Source organism: Salvelinus namaycush, chromosome 4 (genome assembly GCF_016432855.1).
Source record: "Salvelinus namaycush isolate Seneca chromosome 4, SaNama_1.0, whole genome shotgun sequence".
In the NCBI taxonomy this organism is placed as follows: domain Eukaryota; kingdom Metazoa; phylum Chordata; class Actinopteri; order Salmoniformes; family Salmonidae; genus Salvelinus; species Salvelinus namaycush.
Window position 1 is genome coordinate 32180978 of NC_052310.1, and position 16222 is coordinate 32197199.

General features: G+C 41.0%; 1 protein-coding gene across 1 annotated transcript in view; it reads right to left on the reverse strand.

Moving 5' to 3' along the window:
- Positions 1-16222, reverse strand: part of wdfy4 (WDFY family member 4) — a 171972-nt gene that overhangs the window by 116345 nt on the left and 39405 nt on the right. Inside the window, exons 21-26 of the mRNA XM_038990764.1 lie at positions 4629-4740; positions 2225-2415; positions 1766-1921; positions 1057-1130; positions 760-921; positions 482-570 (exon numbers count right to left, since the gene is read on the reverse strand). Coding sequence (XP_038846692.1) covers positions 482-570; positions 760-921; positions 1057-1130; positions 1766-1921; positions 2225-2415; positions 4629-4740 — 784 coding nt within the window. The remainder of the gene's footprint in view (positions 1-481; positions 571-759; positions 922-1056; positions 1131-1765; positions 1922-2224; positions 2416-4628; positions 4741-16222) is intronic.

A 16222-nucleotide genomic window follows, 5' to 3' on the forward strand; every position in this document is an offset into this window, starting at 1 on the left:
ACATATCGGCGGTACCGACTTCAGACGAGTCCCGTGACTCTTGTGGGGGTCGTAGAGTAAAGCATAGATTTCTGCAGGGGCGTTAAGGATGTGATTAGGGTTATGCTGGACTTAATCTTGGAAAACCAGAACTAAAATGTGCCGTCAGATGCTCGATTAAGTTCTGGGTGAGACGTGTTAGACAATACTAGAACGAGGAGTGGAAGCAGGGCGGTAGCTCCAACCTCTCTCTTTACTGCAAGTTACAGACAAGTCTATGGGCCAAATGTCCCCTTTCCTACCGAAATTAGAAAGACGCAAACACCTTCAAAATCTGAATTTATCGGGAAAGAAATATGTGTGCTGGAACCAAGTTCCTTGTTCGTCGTCGCATCCCACGGTCTGTTGACAAACACTATGACACCAGTTATGTTACGTGCATCTGTCCACGCGAGATTAAGCTGGACTGGAATAGAGCTATTGGCTACTTGTGGGGCTGTACCTTTGGTTTCCTCATCAAGAGAGTCAGAGAGTCCAGAGCTTTCACTCACACTTGGGGGAGGCACGGTGTACACCAGGAAGAGGCCAAGTCTGGAACAAACAGAAAACACACACTTGGTGTTCGTTCACTAGTGACATACACACCGCACAATAAGAAGAATGAATGGCTGTCCCATAAAAGACAACGCTAAAATGAAACACAGATGAGTAGCTTCCTGTGTGTGTACTGCATATGCCTGTGACACAAAGGTGTGTGTGTGTGTGTGTGTGTGTGTGTACCTGCGTATGTCGGTGGAGGTGAAGTGTCCTCTAAGCAGGCGAGTGATGATACTGGTGGCAACCTTTACTTTCCTGGGGGTCACCATGGGGTCAGCCAATAGGAAGAGCAGTTTAGGCACCAGACCTAGGTTATGCATGACCTTTGCATTACCATGATCACCACTAGGGGAAAGGAAGGGGGAGGTGCAGAAGTTCCTTGTTCAATTTACTTGTGGTTGAAGAAAAGTAAGTGTGTAATTGTAATTTTAACAAGGGTAGCACAACATTTCGTTTTGATGGCTCATGAAGATACTCTACCTTGACGATTTCAGGATTTCAGCAAAGTGATTGAGAACTGACAGGTCCAGACTTTCCGCAGTGTTCTTCCACACCTTCAAGGGAAGGAGCAAATGTTAGAACACCTTCCTAATATTGAGTTGCACCCCCAACCCTCCTTAGAACAGCCTCAATTCGTCGGGGAATGGACTCTACAAGGTGTCAAAACCATTCCACAGGGATGCTGGCCCATGTTGACTCCAATGCTTCCCACAGTTGTGTCAAAGTGGCAGGATGTCCATTGGGTGGTAGACCATTCTTGATACACACGGGAAACTGTTGAGCATGAAAAACCGAGCAGCGTTGCAGTTCTTGACACACTCAAATGGGTGCACCTGGCACCTACTTCCATACCCCGTTCAAAAGCACTTAAATATTTTACCTTGCCCATTCACCCTTTGTATAACACACATACACAATCCATGTGTCAATTATCACAATGCATAAGAAAAAATATTTAACCCATCTTCTTCCCTTCATATACACTAATTGAAGTGGATTTAACAAGTGACAGCAATAAGGGATCATAGCTTTCACCTGGATTCACCTGGTCAGTCTATGTCATGGAAAGAGCAGGTGTTCCTAATATTTTGAACACCCAGTCTATATCTAAGAGGAGGTGTCTAGGTATCAGCTCTAGGAGTTGATTTGGGAATGTAGGGTTGGTGTGGGGCTGGTGGGAGTACGGTACCTCCAGGTCACAGAGCAGGGCATTGAAGGCGGGTCTGTTGTGTAGACAAGCGGCTCCAGATCCCAGGTGGTCCACTGAACCAGACAGAGACAGCACCAGCTGAAAGGTTCTACTACTCAACACACCGCTCTTAATCTTCAGCAGGAATGCTAAGAGCTAGAGACAGGGAGGAGGAGATGGGGAACAGAGTCATCATCCCAAGGCAACCACTTTTTAATGTAATTATTGTCATCTACGTTTGGGGGCATCCAGAAGTTATGTATGTCATGAGGCGCCATAATTCTATCCATTCCGTTTCGTAAAGACCTGACTGGGTTGTGTTCATTAGGGGATGCAGTGGAAAACATTTCAAAACATTTTGCAAGAGAAGTCCAGTTAATCACTCCGTTTCAGTCCATTTTATTCCATTTGGTGCCTAATGAACACGACTTTAATGACAGGTGTTTGGGTTGTACCTACCTTGTAACCGTTGACGCGTGTCATCTCCCGCTCCATGGCAGGGCTTGTCTCCAACACAGACAGCAGAACTTTCACTGCTGCGTACAGCGCTCCGTCGTCTGCCGCCATAGCAACCATGCTTAGGATCACCGCCGGCCCACCAAGGTACAGAAAGCTATCCCCTGCGCTGCTGGGAGCGAACGTCCGCACTCCTGACCGACACCACAACACACGTTAAAACTGTATACTGTGAACAGTTAATAAATAGTATCATACAGATTGACCTCTGATGAAAGCACGCTTACATTTCTTAACTCTTTACACTCGTACCCGTATACGGGTTGGAAATGTCAGATTTGGGTACTAATAAGTGACAAAATTTGAACGTAGTGGCTGAACAATAACATCAGAGCTCTGGCTCTGCGCTTCACAGCACTGTATGTGTTTTAACGGATAACCATTCTAAACTTGACACTGCATCGAGTCATCTTAATTTTCAGCATTTCCCTCACTCAGACGTTGCCCCCGTCCCTCCCGGTAATTGGGCAACTTTTGCTAATGTTTTGTTGTCTGAGTGAGGAAAATGCTGTAAATTACGATGACTCAATGTATTTTGAAAGATGAGATGTTGAGGATTATAATAAATACCACTTTGATGTAAAACAAGCAAGCCAAACACCTGTGAGTCCAAATGTATACTTCACATCTCCAAATCATAAAACTCATATCATATACAGTGTCAACGTTTTTGTAGAGTTACAAGATGTAGAGTTACAAGATGATGTAGAGTTACAATATGACATGCCGTCATACCAGTGGAGGCTCCTCAGAGGAGGAAGGGGAGTACCATCCTCAGTGAATTTCATAAAAATGTAAATTGTAAAACATAAAAAAAGTTATCCTTTTTAGATAAAACTAACCTAAATATAATCACGTCATCAAATAATTGATTAAAACACACTATTTTACAAAGAAGTTCTACAGTAGCCTCAACAGCACTCCGTAGGGTAGCACCATGGTGTTGCCGGAGGAAAGCTAGCTTCTGTCCTCCTCTGGGTACATTGACTTCAATACAAAACCTAGGAGGTTCATGGTTCTCACCCCCTTCCATAGACTTACACACTAATTATGAGAACTTCTGGAGGACATCCTCCAGCCAATCAGAGCTCTTGCAGCATCAACTGACAACTTTTATTTCACCTTTATTTAACCAGGTAGGCTAGTTGAGTCAAGAGTTTGCAAGGCGATATTGAAAGTCACTGTCTGTCACCTCAAATTTGTCTCTCGACCTGTGTGCACCAATGTTGTAAACTTTCATTCATAGGCAAGGTTGTAGCAACTTCATGATGGGTATAGGGAAAATTTGAGCATCATGTAGTAGCCTAAACCTATTGCTGTTACATTGAACTGGGCGAATGGAATATGAATGAGAGTCATTCAATATGCTCTAATACAAATAAGGCCATGCTCATGAAAAAAAAAATGTCCTTCCACATCTTTAACGGCACTGACAGCCACTGTGTAATACCCTGGGTTGTTCTGAACATAATTGACTTATTTGTTTATTTATTGTGAAGACAATTCACACGCCCCTGAATGCACTCATGACTTCTTTCTATGCGCACCAAAATTACGATGTGTTTCTCTGAATTGCCTTGTGAAAGCCTAACACCATAAGATCATATTTTATAACTTAGCTAGTCATGTTGGCATTAGAACAGGCTTTCAAATCATGCCCACCTGACCCATATTGCGATTTAGAATAGACAATTTTGGGATTGTGTAAACAATAACAGTAATTGTGTGATGGAGGGGTAGCAGAGTTGTGTTCCTCACAAAACAACTACAAGTGTGCTTGCTCTAGTTCCTTAACGGCACAGCCAGGAAAGCTCAAAAAAGTACTTTATAGTTAGACTCTTCTTTAAGGCATAAAAAGTGCATTGAAATTGGTTAGGGACTGTGCACACTTTGGAGAGGTGTGTTGCCACTTGGAGACACCAGTTAGTCCTCTCACTCAAACCCTTGTCATTTTGTTGTCCAGGAAATGCTACTGAATGCATCCAGAGTATTTTCTGTAAATGTAAAATGGACATAAAATCAACAGTGCCATGTTTGGATTCAGTCTTGTCTCAGGTGACCTGTTGTGTACTCACCTTATCTCCAAACTGTTCCCTCTCAAATGCTACCATGGTTATGCCTTTCATATTTATTCTGTAAGAAACATTTCAATTTAGCCCTATCCATATAGGCCAATTCCCACGAGTGTAAAGGGTTAAACAGGAGTTCACTGTGTATTTTGTTAGTCTTAGAAAAGAATATGATCCGAATACTAAAGTTTCCCTTTATATAAATACAATTTCACACGTCTTCCACAACAGTTAAGTCCACCAAATTAATTTGAATGAATGCGCTGTTGGTTGTTTACCAAAGTGTCCAACCAGTGCAGCTCCTATGGTGCGTGCAGTGCCAGTCAGGTGGTGGCTGATGTTTTGAGACAGGAACACAGGGGTGGAGTTATCCCTGGACGTGATTCCCATCTGAAATAGAACATACAGGAGACAACATACAATGTGTTACACTCTCAGTACTGTCAGGACTTCCCCGGTCCTCCTAATCACCACAAACAGATACCCCAAACAGTTACCCCAAACAACCACAAACATATACCCCAAACAACCACAAATAGGTACTCCAAACAACCCCAAACACCCCAAACAAACACACACAAACCATAGAAATAGAATGAATAGAACTGGCGTCCTATTCAATGATGGCATAATGGGTGGACTGGCGGCCATTGCGAGTATACCCATAGGAGCAAAGCAAGAAGTAAAAGCAGGAAGTGTACCCATCAATACGTGATGTGATTTGTTGATTCACAACAGTTAACATAATTTGAATGAACGTTCTACATGACCATGGAAAAGATTGCATCACAATACCAGGCAGCCATTTTGAGTGTATCCATGAGTTTACCAGTCAAATTGCCAGCCCATTCTATTAATTCTATGCATATGCCAACCCCAAACAAGTAACCCAAATAACCCCCAAACAACCCCAAATCAGAAATATGGGGTCCTACTAATCACCCCAAACAACCACAAACCACCATAAACAGGTACCCCAAACAACCACAAACAGGTACCCAAACAATCACAAACAGGTAACACAAACAATCACAAACAACTACAAACAATGCAAAACAACCACAAACAACCCCAAATAGATACCCCAAACAACCATTAACAACAGGGAAGCATCCAGCTGCAGATTATGCACGCTTAGGGCACATGGTCTGCGAACGTCAAAGCGCAAACCTTAACCCTGGGTGGCAGGTAGCCTAGTGGTTAAAGCGTTGGACTAGTAACCAGAAGGTTGCAAGATCAAATCCCCGAGCTGACAAGGTAAAAATCTGTCGTTCTGCCCCTGAACAAGGCACAGTTACTAGGCCGTCATTGAAAATAAGAATTTGTTCTTAACTGACTTGCCTAGTTAAATAAAGGTAAAACAAAACATGTGTCTCAGTTGGTATGGGTGCCTCTAATGCTCTGGACCAGCGCTATAATCTGTCACTAGCTCTGATCAAGGGGATTTAAAAAATATATACAGTACCAGTCAAAAGTTTGGATACACCAACTCATTCCAGGGTTTTTCTTTATGTTTACTATTTTCTACATTATAGAATAATAGTGAACACATCAAAACTATAAAAGAACACATATTGAATCATGTAGTAACCAAAAAAGTGTAAAACAAATCAAAATATATTGTAGATTCTTCGAAGTGGCAAATCTTTGCCTTGATGACAGCTTTGCACACTCTTGGCAACCTCTCAACCAGCTTCATGAGGTAGTCACCTGGAATGCATTTCAACCAACAGGTGTTACTTGAAATGTTAAAAGTTAATTTGTAGAATTTCTTTCCTTCTTAATGCGTTTGAGCCAATCAGTTGGTAGGGGTGGTATACAGAAGATAGCCCTATTTGGTAAAAGACCAATGTCCTGAGCACTCTGAAGCAGGTTTTCATCAAGGATCTCTCTGTAATTTGCTCCGTTCATCTTTCCCTCGATCCTGAGTAGTCTCTATTCAGACCTTTAGCTATGAGACTCGAAATTGAGCACAGGTGCATCCTGTTTCCATTGATCATCCTTGATATGTTTCTACAACTTGATTGGAGTCCACCTGTGGTAAATTCAATGGGTTGGACATGATTTGGTAAGGCACACACCTGTCTATATAAGGTCCCAGAGTTGAAAGTGAGTGTCAGAGCAAAAACCAAGCCATGAGGTTGAAGGAATTGTCCGTAGAACTCCGAGAAAGGATTACGTCGAGGCATAGATCTGGGGAAGGGTACCAAAAAATGTCTGCGGCATTGAAGGTCCCCAAGAACACAGTGGCCTCCATCATTCTTAAATGGAAGACGTTTGGAACCACCAAGACTCCTCCTACAGCTGGCCATCCAGCCAAAAGGAGTAATCGGTGGAGAAGCGCCTTGGTCAGGGAGGTGACCAAGAACCCGATGGTCACTCTGACAAAGCTCCAGAGTTGAGGAAGACATCCTCCTCCCTCATTTGATACCCTTCCTGCAGGCTCATCCTGACATGACCCTCCAGCATGACAATGCCACCAGCCATACTGCTCATTCTGTGCGTGATTTCCTGACCACATGTCTGTGGAACTTGTTTAGTTTATGTCTCAGTTGTTGAATCTTGTTATGTTCATACAAATATTTACACATGTTAAGTTTGCTAAAAATAAACGCAGGTGACAGTGAGAGGGCGTTTTGCAGGCAATTCATGTTTGAGGCTTTACTGAGCCGGACAAACTTCTCTCTTCTACGAGAGCCCCAGTGTTTCCCCAGATCAAGTATGCAGACATTTGCGCATCTCCAGTCAGAACAGAACCTGCACAAACTGCTCCCCCCTGACACATTTAATGGCTGGTGCCCGCATTGCCTTTGTTGTTTTCCTTACTAATAACTTTGGATATCTGTGCGTTCCTCTCAAAGTAAGTGCCTTATTATATTATCATTATAGTTTTTGTATATCGTGTTGTCATTTCTACTGTAGCACACCACACCATAGGTATGTATGGAGCATAATGCGTTTACTGTTTTATTCACGTTTTGAAGTGCTGGTGACAAATCCTGCATTCTGATTCTTCATAGATTGTAATGGACAGATTTGATGTGTGTAAATTACTTTTTGGAAGGTTGTACTGATTATGATGAGCTAATCCTAAACTAAATGCCAGCTATGTGTGGCGCCATGTTTGTTGACATCATACAATGCATTCTGATTTTCGCGTAAACATCTGTCAAACCAAAGATGTTATAACAAAACGAGGTGAAGGGATGGTTCACTTGACTGACTTTGATTGTAATTATTGTTGCTCAGGGTTGCCAGCTCAGACCCTCGTTTCCAGGGGGTTTATTTTTATTTAGTATATAGACTCCTCCTGTGTTTGCCCCACCATTTATTGATGAATCCCCCATCATAGTAATATTTCCTGCGTCACCATGGCTGCAGGGGCAGTATTGAGTAGCTTGGATGAAAAGGTGCCCATTGTAAACGGCCAGCTCCTCAGTCTCAGTTGCTAATATATGCATATTATTATTAGTATTGGATAGAAAACACTCTAAAGTTTCCAAAACTGTCAAAATATTGTCTGTGATTGCAGGCGAAACCCTGAGGAAAATACAAACAGGAAGTGGCTTCTATTTTGAAAACTCCATGTTCCATAGCCTCCCTTTGCTGGATTTAAAGGGATATGAACCAGATTCCTTTTCCTATCACTTCCTCAAGGTGTCAACAGTCTTCAGACATAGTTTCAGGCTTTTATTTTGAAAAATGAGCCAGAACGAAGTGGTCACATGAGTTTTGCTCGCGCAACAGAGTTTGGACAGCCATTGTTTTTCCCTCTCCTACTGTGAAAGACATTTGTAGTTGATATATTATCGATTATATATTTTTTAAACAACCTGAGGATTGATTATAAAAAACGTTCTACATGTTTCTGTGGACATTATGGAAACTATTTGGAATTTGTCTGCGTTGTCGTGACCGCTCTTTCCTGTGGATTTCTGATCATAACGCGCCAAACAAACGGAGGTATTTTGGATATAAAAATAATCTTTATGGAACAAAAGGAACATTTGTTGTCTAACTGGGAGTCTCGTGAGTGAAAACATCCGAAGATCATCAAAGGTAAACGATTAATTTGATTCCCCTGCTACTTGATGCTAAGTGTACTTAATGTTTTGTCGAGCGATCGATAAACTTACACAAACGCTTGGATTGCTTTCGCTGTAAAGCATAATTTCAAAATCTGACACGACAGGTGGATTAACAAAAGGCTAAACTGTGTTTTCCTATATTGCACTTGTGATTTCATGAATATAAATATTTTTTTGTAATATTTATTGAATGTAGCGCTATGCTATTCAACGGTTGTTGATGACTCTTATCCCGTTAACGGGATTGCAGCCATAACAAAATAACCCCACGATACCTTCCCCATTTCTACCCCCTATGGACTTCAAATCTCCCACAAATGAAATGTTCCCCCCTAAAATGGTATCACCCATATCTGGCAACCCTGTTTAGCTTTTGCGCTACAGTTAGGCTAGGCAGTAGGCTTGTATTTGGGATGATAATCTGTGGGGTGATAACATTTTATTTGCTTTGTGATTTGTCCAAAACTGTAAACAATTTGTCAAGTCATATGCTTCGGTTATTGTATATACTGTAACAATTACATTGAAGATTTGTAATAGCTGAAAAGTGGCCAAACTTGTTGACTTTGTTTATTTGCGTATTATAGTGATTGGCAATCTGGGATTAGGGAGTTTTCACTTGTCAAACAAACATGGCTGCCATCATAAAGAATTTAGCTTAGCTGACAAGCCTCTCTTTTCTAAACAATATTACATTTCTCAATTTTGCTAGCCAGAGATGTGGTACATTGTAAACAAGTCTAGCTATTAGGTCGCTAACGTATGTTTAGTTTTTTTGTCAGCGAAACCTGTTATTTAGACTGGTTTATGGAATGAGTTTGGCCCATGTGTTCCGTGTGATGCTTGGATGATAAAGTTTGAGTTGATCTTTTACAATTTAACCTTTTCTCACTAGGGGGTGCTGTTTGCACTTTGTAATAATTTTGTTCCCAAATTAAACTGCCTCGTACTCAATTCTTGCTCGTACAATATGCATATTATTATTACTATTGGATAGAAAACACTCTCTAGTTTCTAAAACCGTTTGAATTATATCTGTGAGTAAAACAGAACTCGAGTTGGAGCAATTTTCCTATGAGGATGTGAGAATGCTGAATTCTGCAGGCTGTTCTGAGGTCGGTTTATTAATTTGCCTGTCTTCTATTGGTTAAGATGCACTGCATACGCCTTCCCCTGGATGTCAGCGAATAGTGAGAATTGAAATGGAGTTGCTAGGCAGAACTGAGGGCTTATAAATGGGCTGGCAACGTGGGGTTCCCCCTTTCTTCTCTTCGCCATGACGCAAAAAGGACCTCAGGATGTCGTTCTAGAAAGCTCCCGTTATAGCCCTTAGATATATCCGGCTCTGTTTTTATTCGATATAGGTGTTAAAGACATCATAATGTTGTTATTCTAAACCGAGTTATATCAGTTTATATCAGTATATTGTGATTTTCGGGTATTTATTTGTGCTGCGTTCTAGGGACTTGGGCACGTCTGGCCCACATGGCTAATGTTTACTGCTAATTCCAACGTTGAAGGCGACAATCTACAACCGAGCAACGATTCTTTTGGAAAAAGGACAACTTGCCCAAGATTCTGATGGGAGCTCATCAAAAAGTAAGAACTATTTATGATGTTAATTCGTTGTTCTGTTGAAAAATGTAAAACTCATATTCCGCCATTAATTTCGGTGCGGTCTCGCTTTAACGCACGCTGTATGTCGTAGTAACGTTAATTTTCAAAATCTAACACAGCGATTGCATTAAGAACTAATGTATCTTTCATTTGCTGTCCAACCTGTATTTTTTAGTCAAGTTTAGGATTAGTTACTGATTAGATTAGGTGCCTCTCCCAAGATTTCTCCCGACATATTGTTGGCAGCTTGGCTACTATTCTCATTGTATAACCACGATTTGTGCCGCTAAATATGTACATTTTCGAACAAACTCTGTATGTATTGTGTAATATGATGTTATAGGACTGTCATCTGAAGAAGTTTGAGAAGGTTAGTGAAAAAATGAATATCTTTTGCTGGTTTATTCGTTATCGCTATTGTTGGCCTGAATCAATGCTGTTGTGTGGTTGGCTATTGTAGTAAGCTAATATAATGCTATATTGTGTTTTCGCTGTAAAACACTTAAAAAATCTGAAATATTGGCTGGATTCACAAGATCTTTGTCTTTCATTTGCTGTACGCTGTGTATTTTTCATAAATGTTTTATGATGAGTATTTAGGTAATTCACATTGGTCTCTGTAGTTATTCTAGTTGCTTTGGTGAGAGTTGTGATGGTGGCTGCAATGGTAAACTATGATTTATACCTGAAATATGCACATTTTTCTAACAAAACATATGCTATACAATAAATATGTTATCAGACTGTCATCTGATGAAGTTGTTTCTTGGTTAGTGGCTATTTATATCTTTATTTGGTCGAAATTGTGATCGCTACCTATGCAGGAAAAAAGTTGTCTTTTGCTATCGTGGTTAGCTAATAGATTTACATATTGTGTCTTCCCTGTAAAACATTTTAAAAATCAGAAATGATGGCTGGATTCACAAGATGTGTATCTTTCATCTGGTGTCTTGGACTTGTGATTTAATGATATTTAGATGCTAGTATTTACTTGTGACGCTATGCTAGGCTATGCTAGTCAGCTTTTTTACTGATGGGGGTGCTCCCGGATCCGGGATTGTGTGCAAGTAGAAGTTAAAGGTGAAATTGAGAGATAAAGTTGTAAAGACCTTTATTTCCCATCAGTACAAAACATTGTTTAGATGCTTTTCAGACAACAATGCTGTTTGAACATGTTCGTTGCATCATACGTTCTGTTGCTACTGTTCCAACCACATATTTGCGATGGTACGCTGCAAGGACCATTCAACAATGATCACAAATATGTGATTGTATGCATCAAAAGGGTTAACCAATCATCTGTCATCTGAATCAGTACAATACAAGTTGAGTGCCATTCTCTATATGCATGGTGACAGTCAGCAGTTTTTAGAACCCATAGCGGCCGTCAACTGAATTTCTATAAATTACTATAGTGCCCGAGAATGACCTTGTTTTTCTTAAAATAATATATGTGTCAATATCGCAAAATGAACTTGCAAACAACCTGTTGTTGTATTCGCGTGGCTGTTGTCATCAATCAGAAACCGGAAACAGGGTATGCTGTCATATGACTTCTTTTGGTGTTGTCGATGCAGTGAAACTTGGGGAATAGATTGGGGAATAGATTGTCATGATAACTAGGTTGGTACAGGCGAGCACATCAGCGGTGGAGCATGGAAATTGTTGAAGTGTTTAGCTGAATATAGTCAGCTAACTAGTTGGTTGTTTATTCTTGTTTCTACCAATGTAAATTATATGGAAATGGCCCAAGCTGCTTGGTGTAGCAAGCTAGCTAGCTAATTAGTTAGTCTGTCAGGCAAGAAAAGTTGTGTGTAGCAGTAAATATGGGCTGCACTCACGAAGTGTCAACCTCAGCTGTCACTTTCACTAGCTAGCCAAACAGACAAATAGCCACCGAAATGAAGGCTAGAATAATTAGTGTTTATCTGTTGGGCTTAGGTTATGGTTTGTCAATTTTGCAAGGTGCAGATACTAATATGCTATACATTGCCTTGTTTTCCTATTATTTGAAAGCCTTCAGCCACGCCCAAGGTCCTAAACGATATCATAACAGCCATCGATAAAGGACAATACTGTGCAGCCGTCTTCATCAACCTGGCCAAGGCTTTCGACTCTGTCAATCACCACATTCTTATCAGCAGACTCAACAGCCTTGGCTTCTCAAATGATTGCCTCGTCTGGTTCACCAACTACTTCTCAGATAGAGTTCAGTGTGTCAAATCGGATGGCCTGTTGTCCGGACCTCTGGCAGTCTCTATGGGGGTGCCACAGGGTTCAATTCTTGGGCCGACTCTTTTCTCTGTATACATCAATGATGTCGCTCTTACTGCTGGTGATTCTCTAATCCATCTATACGCAGACGACACCATTCTGTATACTTCTGGCCCTTCTTTGGACACTGTGTTAACTTCTCTAGGATAGGGGGCAGCATTCTGCATTTTGGATGAAAAGCGTGCCCAAATTAAACTGCCTGCTACTCATGCCCAGAAACTAAGATATGCATAAGAAGTTTCTAAAACTGTTTGAATCATGTCTGTGACTATAACAGAACTAATTTGGCAGGCGAAACCCCGAGGACAAACCATTCAGAATTTTTTTTTTTTGAGGTCACTCTCTTTTCAATGGGTTTTCATTGGGAATCCAGATTTCTAAGGGACCTTCTTGCAGTTCCTATCGCTTCCACTGGATGTCAAAAGTTTAGAAATTGGTTGAGGTTTTTCATTTCAGAAATGAAGAAGTAACACTGTTCAGAATGAGGCTCGAGGGAAGTTTACTCTTTGTTAGAGGAGCGTTACACAGAGGCTCGTTACACAGAGGCTCGTTGTTTTCCTCCGGTATTGAACACAGATCATCCCGTCTTCAATTTTATCGATTATTTACGTAAAAAAAGACCTAAAGTTGTATTACAAAAGTAGTTTGAAATGTTTGGACAAAGCTTACAGGTAACTGTTGAGATATTTTGTAGTCACGTTGCGCAAGTTGGAACCGGTGTTTTTCTGGATCAAACTCGCCAAATAAATGGACATTTTGGATATATATCGACGGAATTAATCGAACAAAAGGACCATTTGTGATGTTTATGGGACATATTGGAGTGCCAACAGAAGAAGCTCGTCAAAGGTAAGGCATGAATTATATCTTTATTTCTGCGTTTTGTGTCGCGCCTGGAGGGTTGAAATATGATAGTCTGTGTTTGTTTGCTTGGATGCTATGCTCATATAATAGCATCGTTTGCTTTCACCGTAAAGCATTTCTGAAATCTGACACGTTGGCTGGATTCACAACAAGTGTAGCTTTAATTTGGTATATTGAATGTTTGATTTCATCAAAGTTTAATTTTTATAGTAATTCATTTGAATTTGGCGCTCTGCATTTTCACTGGATGTTGGCCAGCTGGGACGCTAATGTCCAACATATCCCAGAGAGGTTAACAAACCTCCAGACGTGCTTCAATGCCATACAACACTCCTTCAGTGGCCTCCAACTGCTCTTAAATGCAAGTAAAACTAAATGCATGCTCTTCAACCGATCGCTGCCCGCACCCGCCCACCCGTCTAGCATCACTACTTTGGACGGTTCTATCTTAGAATATGTCGACTGTCGTGGAAAATTGCAAGATTATGTTTTAATGTTTCTAAGATTGTTATAATGCTTGTATTACATTATAATAGTTGTTACATTCGACAGAATAGAGTATTGTGTGTGTGTTCCACTGAGGATGGGCCTCTATGAGATAGCACTGACAGAGGAGATTTACGATGTCTTTGGGTAATAAAGCCTAAAGAGCATTCCAGATAACATGAGCTAATGTTATCGTGCTATACCGTACCAGGGTGAGACGGGTTCCAGTTTGGCGTAGGAGGGGGCCAGACACTGGTCTTTACAATGAGAACTGTTGACACAGCAGTAACTCTCTGCTATGTTTTATAGATATCTTTCATACAAATCTTAACCTTTGTGAACTGTTCCTAAGATCTGTGATTCGTCATGTAAGTTGAGAGGGGTGTACCTTGGCTATAAAAGATCTTTGTAGTTTTCTGGTAGCACTTTCAATGGTTCATTAGAGATAGTGCATCATTGAAAGTCAAAGGCTATTGCAAAACTTATTAAAGATGTAGTTTAAGTATAACTCTGACTGGTGTGTAGTTTGTAACTCTCATCATTTGGTAAAGCAGAAATATGCCACCACACGACATCTACAAATACCTAGATGTCTGGTTAGACTGTAAACTCTCCTTCCAGACTCACATTAAGCATCTCTAATCCAAAATGAAATCTAGAATCGGCTTCCTATTTCGCAACAAAGCATCCTTCTCATGCTGCCAAACATACCCTCATAAAACTGACTATCCTACCGATCCTTGACTTTGGCGATGTCATTTACAAAATAGCCTCCAACACTCTACTCAGCAAATTAGATGTAGTCTATCACAGTGCCATCGGTTTTGTCACCAAAGCCCCATATACTACCCACCACTGCGACCTGTACGCTCTCGTTGGCTGGCCCTCGCTTCATATTCGTCGCTAAACCTACTGGCCCATTTCATCTAAGTCTTTGCTAGGTAAAGCCCCGCCTTATCTCAGCTCACTGGTCACCATAGCAGCACCCACCCGTAGCATACGCTCCAGCAGGTATATTTCACTCGTCATCCCCAAAGCCAACTCCTATTTGGCCGCCTTTCCTTCTAGTTCTCTGCTGCCAATTACTGGAACGAATTGCAAAAATCCCTGAAGCTGGAGTCTTATATCTCCCTCACTAAATTTAAGCATCAGAGCAGCTTACCGATCATTGTACCTGTACACACCCCATCTGTAAACAGCCCACCCAACTACCTCATCCCCATATTGTTATTTCTTTTTTTGCTCCTTTGCATCCCAGTATCTCTACATGCACATTCATCTTCTGCACATCTATCACTCCAGTGTTAATGCTAAATTGTAATTATTTCGCCACTATGGCCTATTTATTGCCTTACCTCCCTAATCTTACTACATTTGCATACACTGTATATAGATGTTTCTATTGTGTTATTGACTGTACGTTTGTTTATCCCATGTGTAACTCTGTGTTGTTTGTGTCGCACTGCTTTGCTTTATCTTGGCCAGGTCGCAGTTGTAAATGAGAACTTGTTCTCAACTGGCCTACCTGGTTAAATAAAGGTTAAATAAAATACATATTTTAGCTGTCTTGTTAGGGTAGTAGATGCCGGCTCAGTGGAGCTCATAGGATGAGTTGGACATTTGTTTACACAGTCAGCTTACAAGTTGCTTGTTTCGTCCTGTTTCAACCGATGCAATTCATTTGGAAACTGTCCCAGCTTTGTAACTAATCAGCTAAAATTGGTGAACTCTGTATTTATTATGGATTCCCATTAGCTCCCTCAGGCCCCTACTCCACCACTACCACATATCTACGATACAAAATCCATGTTATCGTGTGTGTGTGTGTGCATGTGTCTGTGCCAATGTTTGTGTTGTTTAACAGTCCCCGCTGTTCCATAAGGTGTATTTTATCTGTTTTTTAAATCTAATTTTACTGCTTGCATCAGTTACTTGATGTGGAATAGAGTTCCATGTAGTCATGGCTCTATGTAGTGCACCTCACATAGTCTGTTCTGGGGTCTGTGAAGAGACCTCTTGTGGCATGTCCTGGGGGGTTTGCATCGGTGTCCGAGCTGTGCACCACCACTTCAAACAGAGCTTGGTGCTTTCAACATGTCAATACCTCTCTTAAATACAAGTAGTGATGAAGTCACGCTCTCCTCCACTTTGAGCCAGGAGAGATTGACATGCATATTATTAATATTCCCTCTCTGTGTGTGACAGACTTCTCCCCATCTTAGTTACTGCTGTATCAATATGTTTTGACCATGACAGTTTACAATCCAGGGTTACTCCAAGCAGTTTAGTCACCTCAACTTGCTCAATTTCCACATTATTTATTACAAGATCTAGTGGAGGTTGAGGGTTTAGTTAATGATTTGTCCCAAATACAATGCTTTTAGATTTAGAAATGTTTAGGACTAACTTATTCCTTGCCACCCACTCTGAAACTAACTGCAGCTCTTTGTTAAGTTTTGCAGTCATTTCAGTAGCTGACATGTATAGTGTTGACTATACATAGACACATTGGCTTTACTCAAAGCCATTGGCATGTCATTAGT